We start from the raw sequence: 27,322 nt of genomic DNA on the forward strand, positions 1-27,322 counted from the left end.
TGTGGGTCAGAGGCCCAGTGCCCTGCCCACATCCCAGAAATCTTGTCACATCCTTTTGCCCTTTCCTTCGGACCTGGCCTCCTCTTACCTTGCACTTCCCCACACAGGGTTCTGGCCTCCAGCACCCTGTTAACACTGGTAGGAGTCCAAGAAGGGCCTCATCACACAAAATGATGGATTTCCGATGCAGGTTGGGGCCTCCTGAATGCACTTCTAAATGCTTCACGAACGCTCTCCCCATTCACCATGCTCGGGACCGGTGTGGGCTCGGGGCCTAGGTCCAGGCGGCCTTCCTGAGTCATCCTTACAGCCTTGTCACACACACATCTGCCTCCTGCCGCACCCAGAGCCAGTTCTACACCTTACCTTGTGTCTGATTCCAGGCCACATCTCTGCAATGTGAGGACAGGGAGGTTTGTTTGGTTCTTCACCTCACCAGAAATGAGAACGAGAGATCCAGGGCTGGGGAAGGTTTGTTAAGAAGGAAGTAGATTTTGTTTGTGTCAGATCTTCCCACCTATGGCCTCATCCTACCCTCTCTTTTTTCTTTTTTTTTTAAGATATATTTGAGAGGGCGGGGGTGGGAAGAAAGCGCGCGAGCACACACACACACACACACACACACAGGGGTCCTGGGCAGAGGGAGAGGGAGAGCACCCCAATCAGACTCCATACTGAGTGTGGAGCCCCGCACAGGGCTCGATCCCACAACCCCAGGACCATGACCCCAGCTGAAATCAAGAGTCAGATGCTCAACTAGCTGAACCACCAAGGCACCTCCCGCCACCCTTTCTTTTCAAGTCTGATATTAGAAACTAAAAGAACAGGTAAACTCCCTACCTGACAAATTTCTTTCCACGATTTGTATTGCTCTTCTTTTTTTTTTTTGAGATTTTTCTCTTTAAGCAATCCATACCCAACATGGGGCTCAAACTCTCAGCCCTGTGATCAGGAGTCACATGGTCCACAGACTGAGTCAGTCAGCTACCCCTTATTGCTCTTCCTTAGGACCTTTGTCAACTTCCTCTATTCCAGCAGCTTTCTTTGCCCCATTTCTCTGCACCTCTAAAGATGACAGTATTTATGTTTTTTATAAATAAACCTGTAAAGGGACACCTGGGTGGCTCAGCAGTTGAGCATCTGCCTTTGGCTCGGGGTGTGATCCCGGGGTCCTGGGATCGAGTCCTGCATCGGGCTTCCTGTGGGGAGCCTGCTTCTCCCTCTGCCTATGTCTCTGCCTCTCTGTGTCTCAAATAAATAAATAAATAAATAAATAAATAAATAAATAAATAAATAAAATCTTTAAAAAATAATAATAATAAACCTATAAAGCAGGTCACTCTTTCTGTACTCTTCCCAGCCTTCATGCTCTGCATTTGCATGGGGGCCACATTGTCCCTTTTGCTTTTGTTACCCTGATTTCAGGTCAGGCCCGCAAAACTGTTTCCTCACTTGTGGTCAGTGACTTGTGCTAAGCACTGCAGGAGGGATGCGGCCAGCAGTGTGTGGGTCCCTGCAGCCTCCCTAGGGGATGGTCCCCTCCTTGCCCACGTACCCCAACCCACCCTGAGGCCTCGCAGGACACACAGGCCCTGTAAAGTTGCTGGTGCCAAGTCCTCCTCTTCCCCTAGGCTGCTTCTCTCTGTGCACCCTGTCTGCCTTGCATGAGCGCGGGCTGCTCTTGATAGCTGGCGTGTTTGCAGTGATACCAGCTAGCGTTCGCTGAGTGCTTACTATGTGCCAGGCACTGTTCTAAGCTTTCCTGCACATGTAATCTCATTTAATTTAGCCCCCATTTCATTTAATGAGCCCTTGGCTCATTGAGTTTGATTTCAGGTTAATTCCGCCCTGTAAGGGGAGGTGAGATCACTACCCCGAATTCTCAGATGACAAGTTGGAAGCACAGAGTTCAGTTGTCGCCTCGCTCTTCAGTCGCAGGACTGGGACTGGCTGATGAAGTTGTTAAAAATGCTCTTTTCTCCTCCCCCAGGTCTCTGAATATTGTATGGCGACTTCCTGCAGGTTTCTAGCTCCCAGTTTAAAGAGCTTGAAAGCACGTACAAACGTCACTGTGAAGCTCAGAGTCCAGGAGACCTACTTGGAGTGCGGAAGCTTGCAGTATCTGGAGGACCCCAGGTTCACAGGGTGTCGGGTCGAACCCGAGGGGGACACAGAATTGGAAGTGAAAATCCAAGTACGTTTCTCCCTTACTTCTGCTGGGACGTGTCCTGCCCCAGCGCCCCGATCCCGCCTTGCCGGGCAAGGTGTGCTGGGGTCTGTGGGTTCCCCCATGTGCCCTGATTCCTCCATCTCCTCTTCATTCTTCGCAGAAAGAAAATGATGAGTTCAACATCTCCAAGACAGACATTGAAATCACCCTCTTCCATGGGGAAAATGAGCAATTAAATTGCAGTTTTGAAAACATCACTAGAAATCAAGATCTCACCATCATCCTTTGCAAAATTAAAGGCATCACTAATGCAAACAGCATTGACACCTCTTCCAAGAAAGTTCGTGTAAGTCACCTGACAGGCCCACCTGTTGGTTTTACCTTATTTGGGGTCACTTTCTCAAGTTACTCCAAAGCCAGAGTGGCATCTGTCATGGATCTTTAGATCTTCACTTTAAATAGCAGATAAACAAAGCTGCTATTGCAAGCACAAGCATAATTCCTCCAAAATAGCTGGCAGCCTCCGTCCATGTGCCTATTCGAATGTCAAAGCATTGAACGTGCCATTGTCTCCAATACTAATGAGTCTTGATAGCTTTTGTTCTAGACATACATTTAGACTGTAGCATCTGCAAGCAGAATCTCCAGACCACTGACGAACGAGCTGTCATTCTTCTCCCAACTGTGGAGGTGACATGTCTTAGCAGAAACCCAGCACACTCAGTAGCAGTAGATTCGAATGAAGACCAGATAATCTATGGGTCGAGGGCTGCTCCCTCCATCATGGAGTCCTACTTGCCACAATTCATCTTTTCCCGACACGTTGGAGGGTCCCATCACAGATATATTTATGTCCCACAATAAAGATGTGAGACCCTTGGGAAAGGAAACATATTAGAAGTCTTTCTTTATGGTGTTCATGCCATATGAGGCTCTCCACAGTCTATACCCAAAAAAAAAAAATGTTTTATGATCTGTAGTCATAAATATTGAATAAAGGTCAAGAAGAAAGAATATCAGACTGGAAGACCAAAAAAAAAAAAAAAAAAAAAAAACCATGGTCATGTCCCAGCTGCTTGAGCTAATAGCTGCGGGGCCTTAGGTAAGTCACTTGGCTTTGCTGAGCCTCCCATTGTCCATCTGTACAGTAAAGAGGGTACTAATTATCATCAAATCAGTAATGACCACTGAACTCACAAGCACTCCCACCGGTCACGTTGGTTGGGGGGGGAAACTCTAGCCATCTTTATTAGTGAAATGGTCCCTGAGTGCTTATTCTGTGATGGGAACAGAGTGGAGAAGAAAACAGACCCCAGTTTCTGCCTTTGTGGGGATGAAGAAAGCAAATTAGAAATGTGTTAGGGGGTGGTACTCACCACAGAGAAAAATGAAGCAGAGGGCAGGCAGCACTGCAAGTTGGATGGTGGTAGGCAGGGAAGGTCTCTCTGTAAAAAAGGACTTTTGAGTACGGACCCCAAGGAAGAGAGGGAATGAACCGGGGGCTCTCTGAGGTAGAGAGTTCTAAATAGAGGGAACTGCAGGTTGCAAAGGTCTTGAGTCAGGAGCCTGCCTGGTGCGTTGGAGGGACCACTAGAAGACCAGTGTGGCTGGAGCAGAGGGTGCAAGGGGACATATTCAAGGAGGCTGGAGAGTTCGTGGAGGGAGCAGTGAGAGGGAACAGATCATTAGGAACTTGTGGACCATTGCTTGGCTTGGTCCACAAGGGCTTGGCTTTGAGCTCTGGGAAGCCACTGGGGAGTCTTGGGCAGGACTGCTGTGAGCCTACTCACTCAAATGATGAAGTGTATCTAGTCTTTATGACAACCTTGCCAAGAGGCACTATCCACATCCCACTTTAGAGACGAGGCAGCTAAGAATGGGATGGCGGAGTTAAACCCATAGGGCATAGAGGACTCCATTCTAAAATCTCCAGGTCTATACACCAGTGCACCTCAACTGACATAACTGGAAACTGAGGCACAGTGAATGTTCTCGATATGCTCAAGATCACATAGCCAATCTGTCCAAAGTAGGACCGGAATTCATATATCCTACCTAGCTTGTCACTTTTTTTTTTTTTTTTTGTATCTTGGGGAAGATGTTGAGGAACAAGTGTGTACATAAGTATGGTGCCCAACTCAATGGAGTCTAATGACACTCTTTCCCATTAGGTTAAATTGGGAAACTTGGAGCTCTACGTAGAGCAGGAAACAGTTCCTACCACTTGGTATTTTCTGATTGTGCTTCCCGTCTTGCTGGTTATTGTCATCTTTGGTAAGTGCCCCGTTTGATTTTTGTCAGAGAAATTATTCCCTGGGGCCTCTTGTCAGGCAGGCAGACTCTCAGCTTGCCGGGGATGTTTGCTTCAATTAAGTATTAATGGAAGAAAACCCAAATCACAACTTTGGGAAAGGAATAAATAGGTACACATTGAGGACTTTCAAACATTTTTTAGGATGCCTCATCAGTACAAAGATGGCATCTTGGTACTGGAGAAATATAGTCCACGTTACTTCCCCAATGCTGTGAATCATGATGACAAATGTCCCATTTACGTTATCCCTTCAGAATTCCTCTGGCATTTTGGACTTTCAAGATCTGGTCATCTCCTGCTGTTTTCTCACCTCACCAAACACCCCTGCTCCCATCCCAGCTCTGCTTTTCCTGGCAGAACCATGTCTGAGAAGTGTGATCTGTACCATCTATTAAAATATCCCAAGGCTCATCCAGGCACGGCGATCCCAGGGTGGTTGCTTGCTGGCTGAATGTGTCCCACCAATCTGTTTCATTTGGCCCACACAGCATTTTTTTTAGATGGTGAAATGGTTGACGGCATTTTAAAATTAAGTGATTCACCTATGTAACATTTGTGTCAGCTGTACTTCAATTAAAAAGAAATTATTAATTCACATTTTTTGAAATACCTCTTGAAAATCTGAAAGATCTAGATTGTTGGATCTCCACTGTTCCCTAGCATGGGTTTACTGGAGCTGAGTAGCAGTGACACCTTGGCGGGGAGGGGCCATGCGGGTCCCTGGGGCTTTGCCACAGTGCCTACCACTCCCTGCTGTCTGCACCTGGGCCACGCGACTCAGCTGTGTACTGGTCCCTATAGCCATTGAGCGTGTGACGTGGTTCTGAGCTGGTTCATCCATCCCTGCATCCATTTACCTTGTGTTCACTGGGCACTCGTTGTGTTGCTGATAACTGCACAAGCTTCTGGCGCTGGAGAGGATGAGTGAAGGCCTGGCCCTTTCTCCTGGCTGGTTCTCTGTCCAGTGAGGGAAAGATATTCTGTGTGTGACTGACTGGCCCAGTGGGGTGGATTCATTGTGCAGAGGCCCTGTTTTGCCCTGTTGATGATCATTTCAGGTATTTTCTTGGGCTTCTCCTCATGTTCTCCATCTGGAATCCAGAATGGGGCTTGTTATTTTAATAAAGTCCTGGCTGGTGCTGGCTTCGAGTAAGAAGATTACTTATACATTCTAAATGCTGAGCTGTTTTGAGAATCCACTAGTGTTAAGCAGCTGTAGACACCAGTCTCACCATGGAGTCATCTCCGCTTTGCAGCTTACTAGAAACCTCTGCTCTCTTCCTGTGCATCGTGCGATTCACCACTGCCCTCCCCTCACTTTGTCGTCGAGATTGTTTATGCTCTGTACGGTGAAGTGGGCTCAGGTTGACACGTGGCTTTGGCTTCATCGGTATCTGCAAAGCCCTTTAAAATTCTCATCCCCTTCTTGCCGCGATTGCAGGGCAGCACCTGTCGCCAGCAGCTTGAGCAAGTGTAGAATGTATAAATATTTTAGCCTGTCGGTCACATCATGAATGAAAACACAAAACATACCGGACCTAGGCTTGCCACCTACAAAACCTACCATGGCTTCCCCTGGAAATGTCAGCCATAAAAAACTCCATGGCTCGATAGACGTGGCTGCCCAGCAACCCTTGCTTGCAATGAGCCAGTGCAGCCTGAAGTGCAAATAACCCAAAGTCACGCTCCTGGAAAAAGGGGTTCTGTGGTCACAAAAATGTGGAAATCACTGTGTGCCCCATCCTTTTTGAAGATGCACAGTGCATATTATGGTTAAGACTGTTGACTTTGTGAAGTGGTCCCGTGAAGAACTGTATTGGGTTTTGTTTCCTCCAGGATCATTCATATCTATTGGTAGTGGGTCCTTTTAGCACACAGGTTCTGTTAAGGGAGGGAGGCTTTTCCAGATAATAATGCAGTTGACAATTGTTGAGTATTCTTTAAAAAAAAACAACACAACTTCTGAATGCTTCCTGTGGCTTACTTCTTGCAGCCCCCTCTTCTTGCAATCACAGTGAGGTGGGCACTTTGACAGACAAGGCAGCCAGGCACAGAGAAGCTAAGGAGCTCACTGGACATCACACAGCGAGTAATTGGCAGAGCAGGGATGGTAACCGGGTACCAACCCCATTCAGTGCACTGTCTTGACAGCACAGTTAGAAGAGAGAAGCAATGTCCCAGATCCCAGGGCTCAGGGTGGATCGCTCCCTGCATTGCCCAACTCAATCTACACAAGTCTGGCTTGCGTTGCTCGCCGTGGATCTGTGGTTTCCTTCTGCAATTGCGGCTTGACTTTATTTCTCCTGGGATGTTTAGAACAATAAAAAAAGAATGGAACAATATCAGTGGCCTGTGGCTGTAGGGAGATGGGGCTTATTTCATTACTTTTCAGCCAGCTGGGATCTTTGGTTACAAGTGGAGGTTATTTGATTTAGTTTTTGCTTTTAAGGTGGGTGGATTTTTGTTTTCCTGCTGCACTTGGGCATCTTCCTCTTCTGAATGATCCCTCACTGGGAATGTTTCCTCTGATAAATTCCACCTCTTAAAGGCTGTTCGTTCTTTTCTTTTCTTTTCTTTTCTTTTCTTTTCTTTTCTTTTCTCTTTTTTCTTCTCTCCCCCACCCCCCCATCTCTCTCTCTCTCTCTCTCTCTCTCTCTCTCTGTAAAAGAAATGTCAAGATTGGCTTCGTTTTCCTTTTTTGTTTTTGAAGTTAACATGTCAATCTGATGCCGGATCTCTGTCTCCTCAGCGGCCGTGGGGGTAACCAGGCACAAATCAAAGGAGCTGAGCCGCAAACAGAGCCAACAGCTGGAGCTCCTGGAGAGCGAGCTCCGGAAAGAGATACGCGATGGTAGGCTCCAAAATTTTATGTGTTGAAAAACAAGCCTTCTTTATGGTCTCCTCTGCTCCCCTCCCCCCCGCCTTAAATGGAGCTGGCCGCAGTAATGAGAACTGTTCGTATAACAGAAGACATCTGAGCGGTGGGGTCTAGGCCTGGCTCTGTGTTTATTTCAGCTCTGCTCTGCAGCCAACCAAGTAATTATCCATTGTTTCTTCTTTAATGAAAACCAAGGTCATACTCCGTGTTAGACAAAACAGCAGAAGATCTTATCCATTGTTTGTTGAGTTAAAATATTGCTCTTGGGATTCTGTTTTGCAGGCTTTGCCGAGCTGCAGATGGATAAATTGGATGTGGTTGATAGTTTTGGAACTGTTCCCTTCCTTGACTACAAACATTTTGCTCTGAGAACTTTCTTCCCCGAGGTAAAAGATCATTGATCATATTCCTAAGGTTGAGTCTTGAATAATAATGAAGGTGCTTGTTGCTATCCTCAAAACGGGTGTTGGCTTCCACGGGTGTTGGCTTCCAAGGCAGCCGTAGATGATGTGCTTGGTAGGAAATACTCATTTAAATTTGAGCGGAGCGGGGAGGAGGGTAATTATTAATTGGATTCATCAGGGTATAACGCTGTGATGGGTCATTGGCAATTATTCTTTGTCCAGTAACAAAAACCTAGGAAGAACAGAAGTTCAGAATGATGCCTTTTGTTTTATTTTACTACTTGTTTAGAGCTGAATTGTAGCTGGGAAGCAAGCTGGTTTATTTAAAAATCAATAAATTGTGGGCTGGCCAATTTGTTGTGTTTATCTGCATGACTTCCATTGCAGCTACTAGATTATTCACTATTACTCCTCAATTGGAAATGAAAAGTACTATGGGATGAGAGAGAGGGAAAGACATATGTGTAGAATTTGAGTTGATAGCAGGCATTTTTAGCAATGTCAAGTTTTTATGGTTCTCTCCAGAAGTTATTCTTCTGCTGATCAGTCCATATCATACCCATTTAGTAAAAAAAAAAGAGCTGCACAAAATGATTGATTAATCCATTCTAGGACTCCAAGGAGTAGTCTACTTTAACCCTTTGGGTTTCCGGTCTCTGTTGTAACGCCTCATCTTCTCCCCCATTCACTCCCCCTTCCTCCCTGACACTCCCAAGTACACCCATCCACCTGTCGTCACCTCCACATCCTGATGCCTCTGCTTCACCATGCTGCTCTTTTTTTTTTTTTTTTTTTTTTTTGTCCAAAACTAGTGACCACAGTGGGGCCCAACCTCTGGAACATCAACACAGATGATCATATTTAAATCTAGACTTCTAAGCAAAGCCAGGCCAAAAAATAGAGCTTCTATCACTTTACCAGAAGCCTCTCGGCTACATTGGGCCAGAAGCCCAGAGTTCAGAAACTCAGACACATGCAGTAAGCAATTTCCAGTTTCTCTATCATTCTAGAAGCAGACACCATGATATGTGATGCTGTGTCCGGAGGTTGAGATACCTCCATAAAACACCCACCATATTTTTTTTTTCTTGGTGCAAGCCTTATGGTTGTAAATCAAGAAGGCTATAAGTGAGATTTCAGGTTTTTTTGTGGTTGTACAATATACTTTTTTAAAACTTCTCCTCCAAGAGTACCAGGCACAAAGACTTGTATTTGCCACCTCATCCATCCATTTCTACGGCAGAACAACACCTAGGGAGGGAGGTCAGTTCCCTGAATCAGGATGACTATGCAGGACATCAGGAGTCCTATTTCCCAGCTATTTGAGATCCCCATTAAGAATTTAATAGCAATAAAACAACAGAGATTTCTACCATCAACATGAGGATTGTGTAGGCTTTTACAGTTAATGATTGCCCTTGAGTGCTGAGGAGAGTAATCTGTGGTCTGCAAAAGAAATTGTCCTATCAAAAAAAAAAAAAAAAAGAAATTGTCCTATCTTCTAAAGTCAGTAATCAAGAGCAAGATAAGGGATGAATGCAAAAGACAGTATTGCAAGTTGAGTGTTTTGAAGGGGAAAAAAATCCCAGAAAAAATGCTTATTATTTTAGAAGAGAGTTACAGTTGACCCTTGGACAACATGAGTTTGAACTGTATGAGTCCATTTATACACAGATTTTTTTTCAATAAAACAGGACAGTCCTGTAAATGTATGTTCCGTCCCCTGTGATTTTCTTAATAACATCTTCTTTTCTCTAGCTTACTTTATTGTAAGAATACAGGATATGATACAGAAAACATACAGAATATGTGTTCATGGGTAAGGCCTCAGGTGAGCAGTAGGCAATATATTTGTAGTTATGCTTTGGAGAAAAGTTACATGCAGATTTTTGACTGTGCAGAGGGTCAGAGGGTGACCGTCTGCAGAGGGTGCAGAGATTTGACTGTCCGTAACCCCTGCATTGTTCAAGGGTCAACTGTAGTTGCAAGGAGCCAAACTGATTTAACTCAAGCTTAGGGATGGCTGGGTGGCTCAGCAGTTGAGCATCTGCCTTTGGCTCAGGGCGTGATCCCGGGTACTTGGGATCCAGTCCCTCATCGGGGTCCCCACAGGAAACCTGCTTCTCCCTCTGCCTGTGTCTCTGCCCCTCTCTCTGTGTGTCTCTCATGAATAAATAAATAAAATCTTAAAAAAAAAAAAAACCCTAAAAAACTCAGGCTTATATATGATCTCAAACAGTGACTGGGAAAACCTGGAAAACCAAAGCCAGGAGGAATCATTAAAGGGAGAGGACCGAGAAAAATAAGCATAATGATCAGAACCCTATCAAGACCTCAGTGAAAATCAAATTTATACTAGAAGATATAGAGGACGAAGGAGCATATTCCATGATGACAGCACTAGTTGAAACATATTCTAGGCTGCAGATACGTCCTTGTGTCAATTAGGCCCTTTACGGATGGATCAGGGGCCACATCCTCTTGGCCTGGAGGTCGGGTGGTAGATTGAGAACTTGAGTGGTCACCACCTCCCAGACAGCAGTCTGCAGAACCAGAGGAAATTGTCAGTTCACAATGGCCAAGGTAATGCCACTTCCTGGCTCTGTGCCCTGCTGGTTGGCTTTTGGCTTTCCAAAGCCTTCCTTTTCATGGTAGCAGCTGCTTTGTTTTGCTGAAAACAGAAGAAATGAGGGTGAGCAGTGCATCCTACCTTCTAGAAGAGAGAAATTTAAATGAAAGGGGAAAGGAGCCTTAGAATATGGGGAGCCATCATAGCATTTCCTTATTTGGGGTCAGGAATCCATCTGTTTAAACTGTCCATAGAAAGTTGGTTAAAGGGATCCCTGGGTGGCGCAGTGGTTTGGCGCCTGCCTTTGGCCCAGGGCGTGATCCTGGAGACCCGGGATCGAATCCCACATCGGGCTCCCGGTGCATGGAGCCTGCTTCTCCCTCTGCCTGTGTCTCTGCCTCTCTCTCTCTCTCTCTGTGTGTGTGGCTATCATAAATAAATAAAAATTAAAAAAAAAAAAAAAAAAAGAAAGTTGGTTAAAAAAAAAAGAAAGTTGGTTCAGCAGAAAAATGTTATGAGCTAGAAAATGGAAACCCAGGATGTGATTTTTCTGTATATTACTAAGGGAGAGTATGACCAAAATAGTTTGAGGTCTTCTGCTTAGGCTAACAAATTTGAAACTATAAAGCAAAAAATTCTCTGCAGAAGAAATTTACTTTAATGAGGTATAAAAATAGCCTAAAGTTTCAAATATTACCCCCAAAAAAGAGGAAGAGGAAAACCTGAATGTTCAAGTTTGTATTTTCATTCTGTTGACTCATTTAAAGCATTATTCAGCATGCTTTTAAAATTTAATCCTTTAATTCCAAGAAGACTTATGATACATGAAAAAAAGGAAAGTCAAATGGAAAAGTTCATATCCAGGAGCAACATAGGATAGCAGATAAAAATAGTTGTAGAAACCAGCAGGACAATAGCACTGTGATCTTGTTTGCCATAAATTACTGATAAAAGCAATAAACGTAGTTGACACGGATCTTACGGTGCACTCTTTGTTTTTTTTTTTCACACCAAACCTAGTAGGCAGGACTCAGTAGTGTCCCCATTTTGCAGATGAGCAAAGTCAGGCACAGAGGGATTACATGACTTGTCCAAAGATAAAAGTGGAACTGAAAATCCAAGTAATTTGGTTCCAGATTCTACCTTTTTTTTTTTTTTTTCTTTTTTAACCACTTTGCTCACCCCCTCTTCATTGTCTCTGGAGTGAGTGGATGCTACGACCTATAAGCTAAGACCTATAAAAAGTTATGGAGACACCTCAGTATTTACCCTAGAAGGCTAACTGCTTGAGGAGTGGTCTACCCACTTGCATAATCATCTTCACTGCTTCTTTCACTTTTGAGTCCGTTCTTTGAAAGTGTGAGATGCCTTCCTCTACCAAAAACGGGACTGATGCAAAGATAATGATTCATCTTAGAGGCTTTCAGAATTCACCAGTGCTTCTTGAGAGCTGAATAATTATTTATTATGTATTAGAGGATGTAAAATGAACAGAAGCCCAGGGGCTCTTCAGATTAGCAAACAGTGTCTCTACTTTATTAAAACGGACTTGGGTATTGTAACAAAAATACTCTATTCATTTCCTTTGGATGTTATGAATAATGAAAGTGTCTCCTTCCTCTCAGTCAGGTGGCTTCACACACATCTTCACCGAAGATATGCATGTAAGTCTCTAAGTTTTCATTTTTAGTCCATGACTGCCTGACTTTCATAGTGTCCTCCTCATCATCATCATCTCCATTATTGAATTTTTGTGAGCTTTTTGGAATCATGGATTCAGTATTAAATAATTCATTGTCTTGGAAAACCCATTGTGGATCTACCTTCTAATTTTAAGTTTCTAATATTATATTATATTATATTATATTATATTATATTATATTATATTATATTATATTTTATATTATATTCATTTATTTTTTCCAGAACAGAGATGCCACTGACAAGAATGAAAGTCTCACAGCTTTGGATGCCCTGATTTGTAATAAAAGTTTCCTTGTTACTGTCATCCACACCCTTGAAAAGCAGAAGAACTTTTCAGTGAAGGACAGGTATTAGTCAATTTATTTTTATTTCCAAACCACAACCTGAACTTGGTATCCACATCGTTTGAAAACGTGGATTTATCCAGAGGCTATCTGATCGAGAGGATCATGAAGTCACAATAGCTCCATTTCAGATCACGCAACCCCAATGCATACTCACATACACTCCTCCCCCACAAAAAAACCCTAAAAAACCCCAACACCAAGAAACAAAACATGAATCCTGAATCAAAAAAGCAGAAGTGCTATTTTCTATTTTTAAAACACCTCTAAAAATTTGGGAAAAACATTCACTTCTTGTTTACCACTCTAGTTTAAAGTTAAGAACTGAAAACACAGACAGTGTCCTGGGGTCATATCAGTGCATGGTTTTCATGGATCAAGGACAAGGGTGGTTGACTGAAGGCATTAAAAAGAAACGACCAAAAAACCAAGTACCCACAGGACAGCGCCCATTGCCCCTTAGCTTCCGTGGAAACTACCATCGCATCCAGCCTAGCCACAGCTGGTAGTTAACCTCATTAACCAAGGCTCCTTTTTATGTGCTGCTTTGTCATCTGTAGATCTTCTTCTTCTTCTTTTTTTTTTTTTCTCTTTCTCTGTTTTCTTTTTTCTTAATTTTTTTTAAAGGTTTTATGTGTTTATTCATGAAAGACAGAGAGGCAGAGACACAGGCAGGGGGAGAAGCAGGCTCCCCATGAGGAGCCCGATGCAGGAATCAATTCCGGAACCCAGGGATCACGCCCTGAGCCAAAGGCAGACGCTCAACCACTGAGCCACCCAGGCGTCCCATCCTCTCTCTGTATTCTTGAGATGGAGTTGGCACACAGCACTGTATAAGTTTAAGGTGTACAGCATAATGAACCGCCTTACGTGAACTGCAAAATGATGACTACAATGAGTTGAGTTAGCATCCGTCATCTCATACAGATACAAAAAGAAGGAAAAAAAATGAACTTTTAGGGTTCACTTTCTTAGAACTTCCAAATTACACAGCAGTGTTAACTGTAAGTCACCATGTTGTACATTAATTACATCCCTAGCATGTACTTAGCTTATCACTGGAAGTTTATATATTCTGTTCACCTTTCTCCAATACCCCCCCACCCCCCACCTCTGGTGACCACAAATCTGATCTCTTTCTCCATGAGCTTGATTGCTTTCCTGTCTTTTAGAATCCACATATAAGTGAGGCCATACAGTATTTGTCTTTTTTTGGCTTTTTTGCTTAGTGTCCTGCCCTCAAGGTCCATCCATGTTGTCACAAATGGCAAATTTCTTTCTCTTGTATGGCTGAACAGTATTCTGGCGTGTGTGTGTGTGTGTGTGTGTGAGTGTGCATGTGCAAATGTGCATGCACACACACATGTGCACATATACCACATTTTCTTTATCCATTCATCTGCTGATGGACAGTTAGATTGTTTCAATGTCTTGAGTAGTGTAACCAGGGCTCTATTTTTAAACAGGTGTCTGTTTGCCTCCTTCTTGACCATTGCACTGCAAACCAAGCTGGTCTACCTGACCAGCATCCTGGAGGTGCTGACCAGGGACCTGATGGAACAGTCCAGTAACATGCAGCCTAAACTCATGCTCAGACGCACAGAGTCTGTGGTCGAAAAACTCCTCACCAACTGGATGTCAGTCTGCCTTTCTGGCTTTCTGCGGGTAAGTGTCACATCCCTTGGCAGTGTCAGAGGTAAGACAATAGGTGGTGATTTTTAGCAGATGCTTACGTCTTTGCCAGGATAAGTCGTAAGCACTCCATGGTGTCAGCCTTTAACCTCTTTAGACATGGTCCCTCCTAGGAGCACATGGAGGGGAAAATAAAATTGCTCTTACCATAACGGGCCTCAGCAAGTCATTTAGACTTTTTTCTCTTTTAAAAATCGTATTGTGGTAAAAACGATTAACACAAGAGCTACCCTCTTACCAGAGTTACTTAAGCATGCAAGACAGCATTCTTACCTGTAGGCACAACATTGTGCAATAGGTTTCTAGAACTTACCTTGCATAACTGAAATTTTATACCATTGACTTTTGAGCCCAACTTCACATTGTTAATTGACAACCAGAGCCCCCCTGGTCTGTTAATAAGCCGTACCAAGTGGAGGGAGTATTTCAAATATTGAAGAGAAGGCACTGCTTGCGGGGCCTCTGAAGCCTCTTGGAGATACCCATTCACCTACTAATCCTGGAAGCTGATTACACTCCATTCTGACAGTTGTTCTACATTATTCCATTTGTTTAGCGAGGCCCCAAAGAGCTGCTCAGCCCTTGCGTTTGCTTTGTTGGAGGTATAGTATAAATATGGTTGGAGCCTGACTGAATCTTAAAATCACTTTGAATGCCAACCTGGCGCAGATTCCAGCGGGTCAGAGAGCGGGGCCTGGAGCCCACCGCCTGGTCTACATCTGGACCCCGTCATGCACTAGAGGAGGCTCCCGGCCCCATCTGAGCCTTGGGTTTATAACCTGTAGCACTAAAGGAGATTTTAGGGCTGTTCTGAAGTCTAGATGAGAAAATGTATGCAGTGGCTTAGCACCAAGTAAGCACTCCGTAAATGTTGGCCGTTAGTGTCATAAAATATTAATAGGACAAGAAGAGTGTTCTGTTAAACCTGATCTTCGTTCAGCCCATCTGAGGCCCTGGTACAGAAGGTTCTTATCCTTCTTTAATTTCACCAGCCCTCCAGATTCCAGCAAAACTGCATAATTGCGTATTTGTAGCTAGTTCCAAAATCTAATTAAACTTTGAATAAGATACACTGCTATGCCACAGGTTTTAACAGTGCTACTTAAGTTTAGATCCAAAAGCAGCACTTTAAATAGACTGTGCTTAGTTTAATGTTTAATGCAATCTTACAAGTAGATGCACAACATTTTTTTTTTACCAATGCCTTCCTCTCCCAAGGCACTCCCCATTTATTAAGATTAATGAAATCTGCCTTCTTTTCTGTTTACTTGGTATAAATCATCATATGCTTTGTGGGGAGTGGGGAGGTGTTAGCAGTTATTTCTGGGGCAGATATTTTCGCTTCCCACCATCCTAGCTTCAGCCACAACTGCATCTAAACAGAGGCAGCAGGACCCACACCCAGTTCTGGGTCTTAGTCTTAGAAAGCAGACTCCGACCGCACCACCTGTCACTGAAGCAGAAGCCCTGGCAGGAGGACCCCATACTCCATGCTTCCCAAGCTCCTCTTGGGTAACAAGACAAATTCTTGCGTTCCAGAATCCTGGGGTAACAGGAAGAGCCTTGGGCTAGGAACCTTGGTCAGAAGCAACAGGTTGAGTCTCTAATTCATCTCAGCCCCAGTTCACTGGCCCCAGTTCTCTGCGTGTCTCCGGAAATGGCGCTTTTCATCTGGCCTAGTCACTGGTTTTAAATTTCTTTCCTGCTCTTCCTTCTGGGATTTTGTGATCTGAGCCCTCAAGTGCTGGTTGGAGCCTTGCTTTTGCTGCTCTTGGGCGTTAAATGGGTGAGATGTTCCAAACATCTGGGCTCTCACCCCAAACGGCTCCCTTGAGCAGAGGATTCTGGGTTGAGAGGTTGCAGTGCTGACTCAAGAGTATCTTGGGCATTTGAGATAGTGAGGGGTGGTGTGCCTCCCAGGAGGAAGTGACATTGAGCTGGTCAGCGATGCTTTCATTTTCACTGGAAAAATCCCCACTGGTGCAGAGAGGGCCTGACTTTTCACACGTGGTGCCTGAGGTGGATGTAGGACTCGGACAGCCTTGGTCCTTCTGTCCTGCTCCATAGACATTTGCCTGGATGCCACCAGCTCTGTGACCCCATGTAGCTTCCTCCTCTGAGCTCCAGGGCTCGGTGAGTGATGTAATGATAACATTTGCCATTTGTTGAGTGTGCCAGACATGCTAAGAGTTTTGCTTATTTTTCCTTATTGAATCCTCTCATTTAATGCTGTGTGATAAGGACCTTTATGGCCATTTTGCAGAGGGGGGGAATTGGAGCATGTGGAACAGACATGACATTCCCCCCTGGTGATGGCACCAGGGTTTGAGAGCTCTTAGCTGCCACCTCCCCGGTGAGGTGGGCACCTTCTCAGAGGCTTAGGGAGGATTTGGGGATGGAACGAGATCCCGGGCATGAAAGCCTCTGGCTCAGCCAGGGCCCGAGTCTGGCCTCACGCAAGAAAGGAAGGTGAAGGGCTGAGCTAAGTTCCCACCTCAGGAGAGGGAGGGAGGGTGGGCATGGCTCAGGAAGGAGGTGCGCTTGCACCTTGGCCAGCCCCCCAGGAGCTGTGCATTCCCTGGTCTGGTAACACACCCAGGCTCCCCACAGGTTGACTGACTAAGGACTTGTGTTCACTGGGGACAAAGAAACCTTGTGGTTTTCTCAGGCAGCCACATAGCAGAATCCCCTGGGAAGGTGTTCAAACCACAGAAGCCCAGGCCTCAGCTGCAGACATTTGGGGTCCATAGGTCTAAAGTTAGGGCCCAGGCATCTGAGTGTTTTTCTCGAGAACCCCCAGGAATCCTGGGCATGATTACCCAGGGTTAGAACCATGGGCACGGATAACAACGTGAGACGAGGTATTGCTTCTCACAGTCCAGCTGCGCTCTGGAGAGTTCTGGGGCACTCCCGCGTACGGAGCCCGTGAGGCTGTAGCTGCCCCCCTGCCCCCCCAACCGCAGCTTCTGTGGCACGGCCAGCCCGCAGGGCTCACAGGGACACTCAGCCCCGTCTCTGATGTGTGCTGGAGGGAAAAGGAGAAGTAGAAGTTCTAGGTTTGCAGTCAGGATGCTCCCCGAGGGGGGCAGAGGCAAAGACCAGAGAGCTGTGGGTTGTGAAGCACTAAATAAAGGAAGTTTCCCATAAGAATTTTAAATGTCAGGTGCTAGTCCCAACATTCTCCCCGCCTGGGAAATTTCTCAACATTCCACCTCTGTCCTTAAGCTAAGGAGGAGACTCAAGGATGTGTCAGCAGAGAAAAGTCCTAACTCCCACAGGCCAGCCCCGGGACTTGGGGAAAGTCTGTTCCTTGTGTTCTAACCCACCCCACCCCCACCCCCACGCAAAATGGTCAGATATTTGCCTCAGAGGATTAGATGAGAGGATTCAATGAGGAAAAGTCATGGGAAAAGTGCTGGGGAGCCGGTGGAGTGTAGGACGCCCAAGGGGCCACAGGAGGCCCTGGGCCCGGGAGGGGGATGGGACAGGTGAGCGGTGGGAGGCCGAGGCCTAGGAGAGGTCTGGGTTTACGTTTTATTTCGGGGCGAGCAGGGCAGACAGTGGGGGGGGGGGGGCTCTCCTTTGAAAGCAGGGCCTGGAAACTCGCGTGAAGCCTTGGTGGCTCCGGTGCCTTCCTCGACCGGAGGGCGGTTGCTGTGATTCCAGGTCTGGCCCTCGCTCTTCTCGCGCCTACTCGGCGAATGTCTGTGACGGCGACACCGCCGTGTAGCCCGCGTGGTGCCGGGGGATCCAGCTCGCCGGCCGCCCGCTTGAGCCGCTGGGAGTCCGGGGGCACCTGCTGCCGCGCCCCTGGGAGCCGAAGCCCGGCGGGAGGAAGGGCTCGGGGCAGGGGTCCTCAGGCCGGGCCAGCCGGCGGCCGGCGGAACTGGCTCTGGGCCAGGGAAGGGAGCTGGAGCACGTTGGTGGGTCCCCGCCAGCAAAGGCGCGCAGGGCTGCCCGGGCACCCCCGGCCCTGCACACCACGGGGTGCAGGGTGGCACCGGTGGGGGTGGGGCCGCAAGGGGTGATACCTAAAGGCCACTTCCTTCATCAGAAGCTCTTAACACCAAAAAGCATCCCCTTGGCCACCGTACAGACCGTTCCGACGTTTATTCTGGTTACCAAGGCTAATCATTGTGTATTTTCTTTTAAATGCCCTTTATTTTTGCGTTGCTCCAAAGGCAGTTAAGCAGGAACGTAAACAAAGTCAAAGGTCCGCATCCACACTGTAGCTGCTGAGCATCAGTCTGTCCTGTGGGAGCCTCAACGTAGAGGAACCGCCCGCTGGGAACTCCACGTCGCTGCAGCCCCCTAGATGCGGGCGTCCGGCCGGGGAGGAGGTGGCATTCCCTGAGCTTTGCGCCCAATCCCGAGGAGAGCAATATGTATTTTCTTGGGAGTCTCGTGTGGATTGTTGGAAAACACTGCCTCCTGTCTCCTGTCGTGCTGCCATAAACTGAAACTTTCACTCTTGGGAAGGCGCGGTGGATTCCGCAGACAGCTCACTGTCGCTTTTGTGTCTTTTCCAAGGAGACTGTTGGAGAGCCGTTCTATTTGCTGGTGACGACTTTGAACCAGAAAATAAACAAGGGTCCCGTGGATGTAATCACTTGCAAAGCCCTGTACACCCTGAACGAAGACTGGCTGCTGTGGCAGGTTCCGGAATTCAATACCGTGGTGCGTTTGTGAGGACGCCTTCCACCCAGACCCCGAGCGAGGCCTGGCTGGGAGCTAGATGGGGGGGTGGGGGGTCACTTAGAGCAGTATCACGCCTACTGCGGGAGGCCTCAGACGATGAGTTAATTAAAAACAGTAGTTGATAAAATATTAACACGTGTTCACATAATAGATTTTAATTACTCGGATGGGGGGAGAGAATTGTAATGACGCCTGGGGTACTCATCAATTTCCAAAGATTTTAATATCAGGATAGCTTATAGCTTTCAGCATCGTCAAAGGAAATGCAAAGTACTCCCTATTCAGCACTTATAATTGCAATCAGAATTTCTCAAACGGCTCTGCTCTGGAAGACAATGTGTGAAGATATATTTCAACCAAATTGAGGCCGTCTTATTTTAGAATGATAACACAAGACAAATTCCACTGTGTTCCCCGTGCAACATGACACCCTTACTTTATTTTCGTGGATTAGTTACAAATGTTTGGTGTCACGCACTTAATGTTCTGTGATCTCATAGATATTTTTAGAGGCACGCTGTAAATCACCGCAGGAAGATGATTGCCGGGCTGCTGGAGGGTTTCGCCCATTTGAGAACTCCCATCCACCCATCCCCATCCCCACCCCAACCCCAACCTCATCCCCATCCCCACCTCCACCTCCACCCTCTTCCCTCCCCGAAGGAAGAGAGACCAGTCTCTTGCCCATTCACAAATTGTAGAGAGAGGGCCAAGTGTGGCAAGTGTCTCCAAAATTACGTAGGCATTTTCTGTGCTTTTCTGTTCAGAGAGACTGGGGAAGGAGATCGCTGTCTGTCGTCTGGCTTGATGTCTAGCTTCATGGAGACTCCGTTAGTGGAGGAGGAGGGGAAGGAAAGGCACAGTAGGGTTTTGGTGTTACCCAGTAAGGGGGCTGAGTCTCCTGTGGCTTAGCTCTGGGCGGTGATAACGATGGCAATGTTCTGGAAGGGTTCATCTCATTGGAGAAGGCGCCACGGCCCTGGGGACCAGGATATGTGTTATGTCCTCTGGTGGGAGAACAGTCTGGAGATCAAACCGGTCGAAATGGGTCCAGGTCACTGCCAGATGTGGTGTTCCCTGCACCAAGGCCGGTACCACGCTCAGCTGCCATCCACAGGGCCGGAGCCTGAGGAGCAAGTCAACACTTCTCAGCGCTCTGACTGTTTCTGTAACTGTGTGTGGCCGAGGTGGCGAGGAGCAGACTCAGCCAGGCAGCTTGTGAAGCACCTGCCCGGGGGCCCCCGCACCCCTGGACTTTCTGATTCTGTAGGTCGGGTGTGCCCGGGATTCTGGGTTTCTGAGGAGCCCGCTGCTGGCCCAGGACCCACACGTGGAGAAGTGTGGGTATAACGGCGGGGAGCCAGGCACGTTTGCCTCCCACCCCTCCCCTGGCTGACTGTGCGATGTGGGGCAAGCTTCCAAACCTCCCTGCCCCTCAGTCTCCTCACCTGTTAAATGGAGAGGGTGCTCACGGCGCCAGTTCCCAGGGTGCTGCAGGGGTGAGAGCCTTGACGGCCCTGGCTTGACCTGTGAAGATTTTCCTAAATTGAACTCCCATCTCCTTGGGCACTTGTTAGAAATCCAGATCCCAGGGCAGCGCCAGAGTGGCTCAGTCGGTTAAGTGTCCAGCTCACGGTTTTGGCCCAGGTCGTGATCTCAGGGCCATGGGATTGAGCCCCGTGTCAGACTCTACGCTGTGCATGGAACCTGCTGGAGATTCTCCGTCTCTCCCTCTGCCCCTCCCCACGCCCTCATGCGTGCTTTCTCTTTTTCTGTGTCTCAAGTAAATAAATCTTTAAAAAATTGAAAGGAAATGCAGATCTAGGCAGACCAATGCCTTCCTTCTGAGTAAGTCAGAACAGACATTTCTTAAACACTCCAGCTACTCCCAGCATAACAAAGGACAAACTTTGCATCAGGTCCTGTGACTCCTTCCCCTGTGATTGTTTGAGGACAAATGCAGGGCCCTCATCTTATCCCCAGAGAGGTCTACGCTTTTACTTCGAAACATTATCGAAGCCCCACAGATCCCCAAAGAGAAATATTTGCGAGTGTATGTAGGTTGGAGGAATCCAGCAGTAATTTTGTTTCATGAAAACCTGACCCCCAACAGGAAGGCGAGGACCAGACTGGGAGTGGGGAGGAGAAGTCAAATGCCTGAAGCAACTTTTGAGGTTTGAATCCTTTTTAATGCTTTATATGGAAACATTTTTTCCGCCTTTCGTTTTGAAACATTATTTATTTCACAGTCAATTAAGACCATGTGTTTGGGATTTGTTAACTCTCAACGCATCATCAAAATGTTTCTTGATGTTGAAGGAATTCATGTCAACTCCTGGAGTCCCCCCCCTCCCCCAACCTTTATAGCCCCTGGGGAAAAGGCTAATGGGAAATTATGATTTTAGAAATCCAGATAAATCTTCCTTTTCAAATGCAGATTTGCCAGTAGACAGAGACTGGAAAAGGGGTGGGCCACTGGTTTCTAGAGGCCTTGCCTTAAAAATGATTTGTAATGCCTTTTATTGTACCTGTCCCCACCTGTGTGATCCGTGGTAGGTGGTTACGTTAGAAGCTCCAGAGGGAGGCACATGATCAGGGTGATGCTTGTGTGACAAACTGTTAGCAGAAGGTCAATATAAAAAATTCAGGGTTTTTCATTTCCTTTCAGGCAAGTTCCCCCAGCCTTAACCATCGTATTATAATTTTCTTCCTACCAACCCCCACTCTCTTCCCCTTTCTCCCTCCTCCCTTCACTCCCTCTCCTCTCTCCTCCCTCTCTCTCCTCCCTTCCCTTCTCCTTCCTCCCCTCTCCTGTCTCCCTCATCCCCCCTCCTCTCCCTCCTCCCCACTCCTCTCTCCTCCCTCTCCTTCCTCCCTTTTCTTCACTCCTCTCTCCTCCCTCCTCCCTTCCCTCCTCCCCCTCCCTCTCTCCCTCCTTCCCTCTTCCCTCCCCCCTTCTCTTCCCCCTCCCTCCTCCCTCCTCCCTCTCTTCCTTTCACACCAACCCCTCACCCCAGTCATGTATACCCAGTGGTTTGTGATCTTGATTTTCTAAATTTGCCTGAGGTGGTTTATGTAATTGAAAACCAAGGTGTGCTGAACAAACTCAATTGTGTGTGTGTGTGTGTGTGTGTTTTGTGTAAATTCTTTCAAGGAAAGAAAAGTCAGAGAAAAAAAAAATCAAGAGCAGCCACATAAGCAACTTGAAATGACAAAGCCTGTGCCATGACAGGGACACACTTAAAAAAGGCCCCAAACTCCTGCGTGGCTGAGGGCTCAGAAACAGCTCCTCGCACAACAACCTGAGAGTTAGGTTTCACACCTCTAAGATTAGGATGTATTCTCCCTGAGGTGTGGGGTGTTTTCTAGAACATGAAGACATCCTGCCAATTTGTTATACATGAAATCATTCTACTGACACATGGGCTCGGAGAAGTAATCCTCCGTTCAGTGCATCCTCCCTGGGAGGGAAGCCTCTCTGTCTTCCCTCGGCTGTGAGCAAAGCCCCCCCCCCCCACAGCCACCCTTCCCCCAGGACCGAGGAATCATCCTTCCCCATCAGGGCACTGAGGCTGGCGGTCAATGAAAAGGCCGCCCTGACCCATTATCCCTCCCAAGGCCAGCATCAGGGAGGGTTTGCACACGCAGGACTCGGTCCCCCTCCAACATCAGGGCATCCAGATGTAACAGCTGGAAGAGGAATAAGCCTCCTTGCTCTGTGGTTTTTCTCCCTTTGCAACATCTGAGGCATGTTCGGTTGCATTGCTGAGGAAACCTCAGGCCCGCCTTCCTGTGCCCCATGTCTAGTGTCGAGAGAATGATTTCAGAGCAGGTCGCCTGAAACTTGGGGAGCGCGGAGGAGGGCGGGAGGATTTCAGCTCTAGCAACGGGCACCACGCGGGAGAAGGGACATTTGCTTCACTTTCAAAAGGAGATGAGAAAACCCAATAACTCGTGGCAAGTGTGCTGAATTAGCAAGAGAAGGTTGACTTGTAATCAAAGTTAAGCGAGAAATGGTTTTTTGAACTCTTAAACCCAGGAAATGAGGCTGCCAATCTGCTGTATCTGAGAGATAGCATCTTGGCACCCTGGGAAACCGTGTTCCGACAAACATATTATTGCCCTCGTTCTCATATCTATGAGAAAGTCTTTAAGATTATTAGAAATTCTTAGAAAAAGTACAATTACACGCCTATGGAAATCTTCATGTCTCCACGATGGCCCGTTGACGATTCACGCCAGCCGGCACTGGGGGGTCTCTCTGCACCCACTAGTTACGTTTTGGGGACAATCATGTTTAACAGGCCGCTTCCTCTAGGACAGAGCCCTAGCCACTCTAGAGAGGTTCCCGTCCCCGGTGCCTCTGACACAGCGGCTCTCCCCACCCGTCCCCGGCTCCTTCTGTTCCATTTAGCTTGTCCCTTTCAGAAGATTCATTATCCCCATAATTAAACAACCCACTGTCCCGATTAAGTCATTCTCTGTTACTTCAATTACATCCCATTGTTCATTAAATCCTGATGTTTGCACTTCAGCAATCTTGTTTTTAATACTCCTAGCATTTGTGGAGAAACAGTGAAGTTAATTAACAATTCTTGGGTTTTTGTCCCCCCCCTTTTTCTACCATAGTGCAAATCATTTCCATTATGACTTGCAATAATACCGAAACCATTACTAACTTCATAGTTACTGTTCTGAGCATCCTGATCAAAGAAGTGAAACCATTTTTTTATAATCATTTTAGGTAAGTCATTCCCTCGTTGATGGCAAGCAGTGGAAAATGAAAAATTAACATTAAATGAGTGCTTGAAATGACTTTCCTCTTCATGCCCTTTCTTCTCATACCCATAATCTTGGGATTAGAAAATAATTTAGTTACCTAAGTACAAAAGTATTTAATTTTCTTCTTTATAGCTCAAATTGAGTCTGTTTTTTCATTGGTAAGGATCCTTATTTATACCTGTACTCCTCAGAGAACGGTTACTTTTATAGCAAATCATGGTGGAGATAAGAGGCATTTTTTTCCCCAAAATGTCTTTCTTGACATTGTCGAAGTCAGCATTCCATTCGAAGTCACCATTGCCTAGACCAGGATCAGCAAACAAAAGCCTGTGGGACAAATGCAGCCCTGCTGTCTGATGTTATAAATAAAGTTTTATTGAAACACAGCCATGCACATCCATTTACTGTTGTCTCTGGCTGTTTTCCTGCTACAATTGCAGAGTCAAGTAGTCGTGACAGAGACCATACAGGCCTCAAAGTCTTAAATATTTACTGTCTAGCCTTTTACAGAAAGTTGGCCAGCTCTTAATCTAGGGCCTGACAGAGAAAAAGAACTAAAATCTGTCCTCACACTAAATCCCAAAACCCCCAAAACCTTGGCCTCTTTCCTCTTTTTCTGGGGACATGGCAATGGAAATGCCTCACCACTATCCATAAATCTGAAACTCATGGGAGTGCTTTGCCCAAAGACAATCTGTGACATATTCATGATAAGCCTACGAAACCAGTCATTTGGGGCTAAATCAGACAGATTCTTACTTGATTCTATCATGAACAGATGTTAGCAAATGCTAGCAAGTATAGAAAACTTTGTGACAGAAACTTAAATTTGAGGAATTTCTCTCCATTAATTTAGTATTTTTCTTCGAGATGGAAAAGGCCTTCCTCACACCTGGTGTGCACCGAGCGGGACACAGGGAAGACCCTGGCTTAAATGGGGTGGTAAGGGGCGAGGTGGCCCTTCTGTGGGGGGATCTTCCTCGATGGGGAGCAAAGCCCAGCGTGTGCTTTCTGAGCCCAGGGTGCGATGAAGGGGTAGAGCCCTCGCTGGGAGCCCCCAGCGCCCCCTCTGCCGTAGGAGATGGCTGGTGGAGCACTAGTGCATCAGCAGCATAAAAAATCAACTTGTGTGGGAACTGACTCTCACAATTCCCTGTGGCCTGTCTCAAATACCACCTTCCCTTTCCCTACCCATCTAGCTGTGGACGCAGTGGCAGGTTTACATTCTTTTACATCCAGTTAAGATTTTTTTTCTCTCTCCTTTTGGTGATGTGTTTAAGTAGAACATTGCCTGTAAAAAGGTGTTTCTGTGAAAGACAATAGTGCCCCTTGGGTGGTCACACAGTCTTATTTCACAAATACCTATGAAGCTATTAAATGAGCCGGGATGGCTGGAGCTCTGGTTAAAAGGTGCTTTCCGTTTGGCTTTATCCTTGGAAGGCCCGTGGAATTGAGGAGCCGCCCTCCTTCCCACGGAGGAAGGGGAGGCCTTGGCAGGTCCCCACGGGCCACGAGGGAGCCCACCCTGGGGGCCAGGTGTGTAGCCCGACCTAAAACAGGGCTCCCCAGACCTGAGGTTCCTGGGTTGGGGTTGGGAGCAGGAGCAAGAGGGGGCCTGGGTGGGAGGAGGAGGGAGCCCATCACCCAGTGCTCTGTGGTGCCCACTCCTGGCTCTGCCACCGACCAGCTGTGTCCCCGGGACAAGTTGTCTGGCCCCTCTGTGCCTCGGCTTCTTCCCAAAAATGCAGGTAATCCTACTTCAAAAAAAAAGGAAGAGGGCACCTGGGTGGCTCAGTTGGTTAAGTGTCTGACTCTTGATCACCGTTCAGTCTTGATCTCGGGGTTGTGAGTTCAAGTCCCACATTAAAGCCTACTTTAAAACAAAAAGGGGGAGGTAATGGTAACACAGTCTTCTAACTAGGGGGCTGGGAAGATTAAAAGAAGTGTGCCCTGATGTGAAACTGGCAGGATGTCAGTAAATGTGCTGAGTTGGGAAGGTGAGAGCGAGGACTCTGGCATGGGTGGCTACCCTGGTTCTTTCTAGATGGTCCACCCAGCACTTGCCCTCTTGCTGGCACTCCCTGCCTCTGTCCCGTCTGGGGTTTCTGGGCTTGTGCACAGAGGGGCCTTCAGCCTCCCTTCCGAGCCTCGACTGGCCCCGATCCCCAGTGTGCTCAGACTGCCAGTGAGGAGGGACCCTCTTGGGAATGAAGGGAACTGCAGGCTGAGACCCCCTGCTTCCCCCAGGGCTCAGACTCCACCGCTTCACAGTGTTGATTGTCAGGTAGGACTGGACCAAGAGAATTTGCGTGTAACCATAAGCAGGAGCGTGGGTGTCAGGGTTAAAGGCCATAAAGAGGACACGTGCCTCTGAGACCCTCCCAGGGTTTGCAAATCCCCGCTCCCACGTCCCCAGGCCCACCGTCTTTGTATCTCCCGATGGCTTGTCCGCCAGACCCCGACCCCCGTGCCCCGAGCTTAACTCAGGTCACCGGCACAGGCACCCAGGGCCAGTCTGCATTGTGACTCCCACTCAGCAGCAAAGAAAACTCTAGAGTTGGATCGTAGAATGGATGCACCACGAGGCGCTGCTTGCAGGTCACACGCTCCTTACTTTGCTGGATACAGAGCATGGGGTCCAGGCCTGGCTGCTCATCTTCGGGGCGGGGGGAGTCCCTGAGTCTCCAAATGAGGGTGCACGACGCTAGCCCTCATAATAATTCTGATAAGGGACATGAAACAGTCACCACTTTTACCTTCATCATCATCATCATCTCCATCATCCTGCCCCCTCCCAGCAGCCTAGCCCTGTGCCAAGCCTTTGATGTGCATCATCTCACGTGAATCTCTGTAACAACACGAGAAGGCACGTACTGCCATTACGACCATTTGAATGTTGAGTGAACCCTAAGGATCTTTGTTCCCTAAGGATCTTCATTCTCCCCTTAAATGTGTTTTCATTTTTTTTTAACATTTCCAGTAATCATTTTACATTCCCTCATTGCATCCAGGTTCAAAAACACTCAATAACTGTGCATTTTGTACCATACCCTCGATTCTGTGATGGCCAAGGTATCCTGGGTTCCAAACTATACATTACGCTAATCGCAGAGTACTCATAGCCTCTCCCCAAATCCGTTCCCCTGAGGAGCTGGAGTAGGTAAACTGCTTTGTGTTAGATGTGTGTGTGTTCTCAGAGTAAACCTGAAGTTGCTTTTAAATTTGTTTCGAAATACTCCCTAGCTCTGTGTTTTCACATGTTCACAGAGGCCTTCCTTCCCCCATCCCTCCGATTGAGTTTTTGCTGCGCCAGGAGAGTGAGTGTTGGCTGACAAAACGTTAAATAATGGCACCGAAGTGTAAAGTAATCCACGCAGGAACAATATTACAGGGTGGGGACCTCAGGTTTTAATGAGGGCTCGGGAAACTGTGAATGAGGCTGTCAGGGCAGAAGGGGAGATAAATGTTATCGTCATTAATGCTGTACTTTCAAAACTGACCTCCTTCAGCAGGATCGATGTGGGGACCTCCTGACCTTTCCTGTCACCTGGCACTTCGCTCCTGGGACTGTCTGGTCCTCTTAATAAAAAAGATAATCACCAGCCTGCCCTCATCTACTGAGGAACTGTTTCCAATTTTTTTGTTTGTTTGGAGAATGAAATTAGAAGTCACCACTTCTAGAATATTTATGTGTGTATATATTTTACTCTCGTGTATTTATTCAATGCTTGCTCTGTAATAAGAGTTTTCACTTTCCTCTTTTCCTT

At 47.0% G+C, this 27,322-nt stretch overlaps 1 protein-coding gene across 1 annotated transcript in view; it reads left to right on the forward strand.

Annotated features, from left to right (window-relative positions):
• Positions 1 to 27,322, forward strand: part of PLXNC1 (plexin C1) — a 137,710-nt gene that overhangs the window by 85,496 nt on the left and 24,892 nt on the right. The window contains exons 13-21 of the mRNA XM_077844421.1: positions 1,991 to 2,194; positions 2,331 to 2,516; positions 4,342 to 4,444; positions 7,234 to 7,335; positions 7,645 to 7,748; positions 11,961 to 11,999; positions 12,262 to 12,386; positions 13,850 to 14,048; positions 18,606 to 18,752. Coding sequence (XP_077700547.1) covers positions 1,991 to 2,194; positions 2,331 to 2,516; positions 4,342 to 4,444; positions 7,234 to 7,335; positions 7,645 to 7,748; positions 11,961 to 11,999; positions 12,262 to 12,386; positions 13,850 to 14,048; positions 18,606 to 18,752 — 1,209 coding nt within the window. The remainder of the gene's footprint in view (positions 1 to 1,990; positions 2,195 to 2,330; positions 2,517 to 4,341; positions 4,445 to 7,233; positions 7,336 to 7,644; positions 7,749 to 11,960; positions 12,000 to 12,261; positions 12,387 to 13,849; positions 14,049 to 18,605; positions 18,753 to 27,322) is intronic.

Source organism: Canis aureus, chromosome 13 (genome assembly GCF_053574225.1).
Source record: "Canis aureus isolate CA01 chromosome 13, VMU_Caureus_v.1.0, whole genome shotgun sequence".
Classification (NCBI taxonomy): Eukaryota; Metazoa; Chordata; class Mammalia; order Carnivora; family Canidae; genus Canis; species Canis aureus.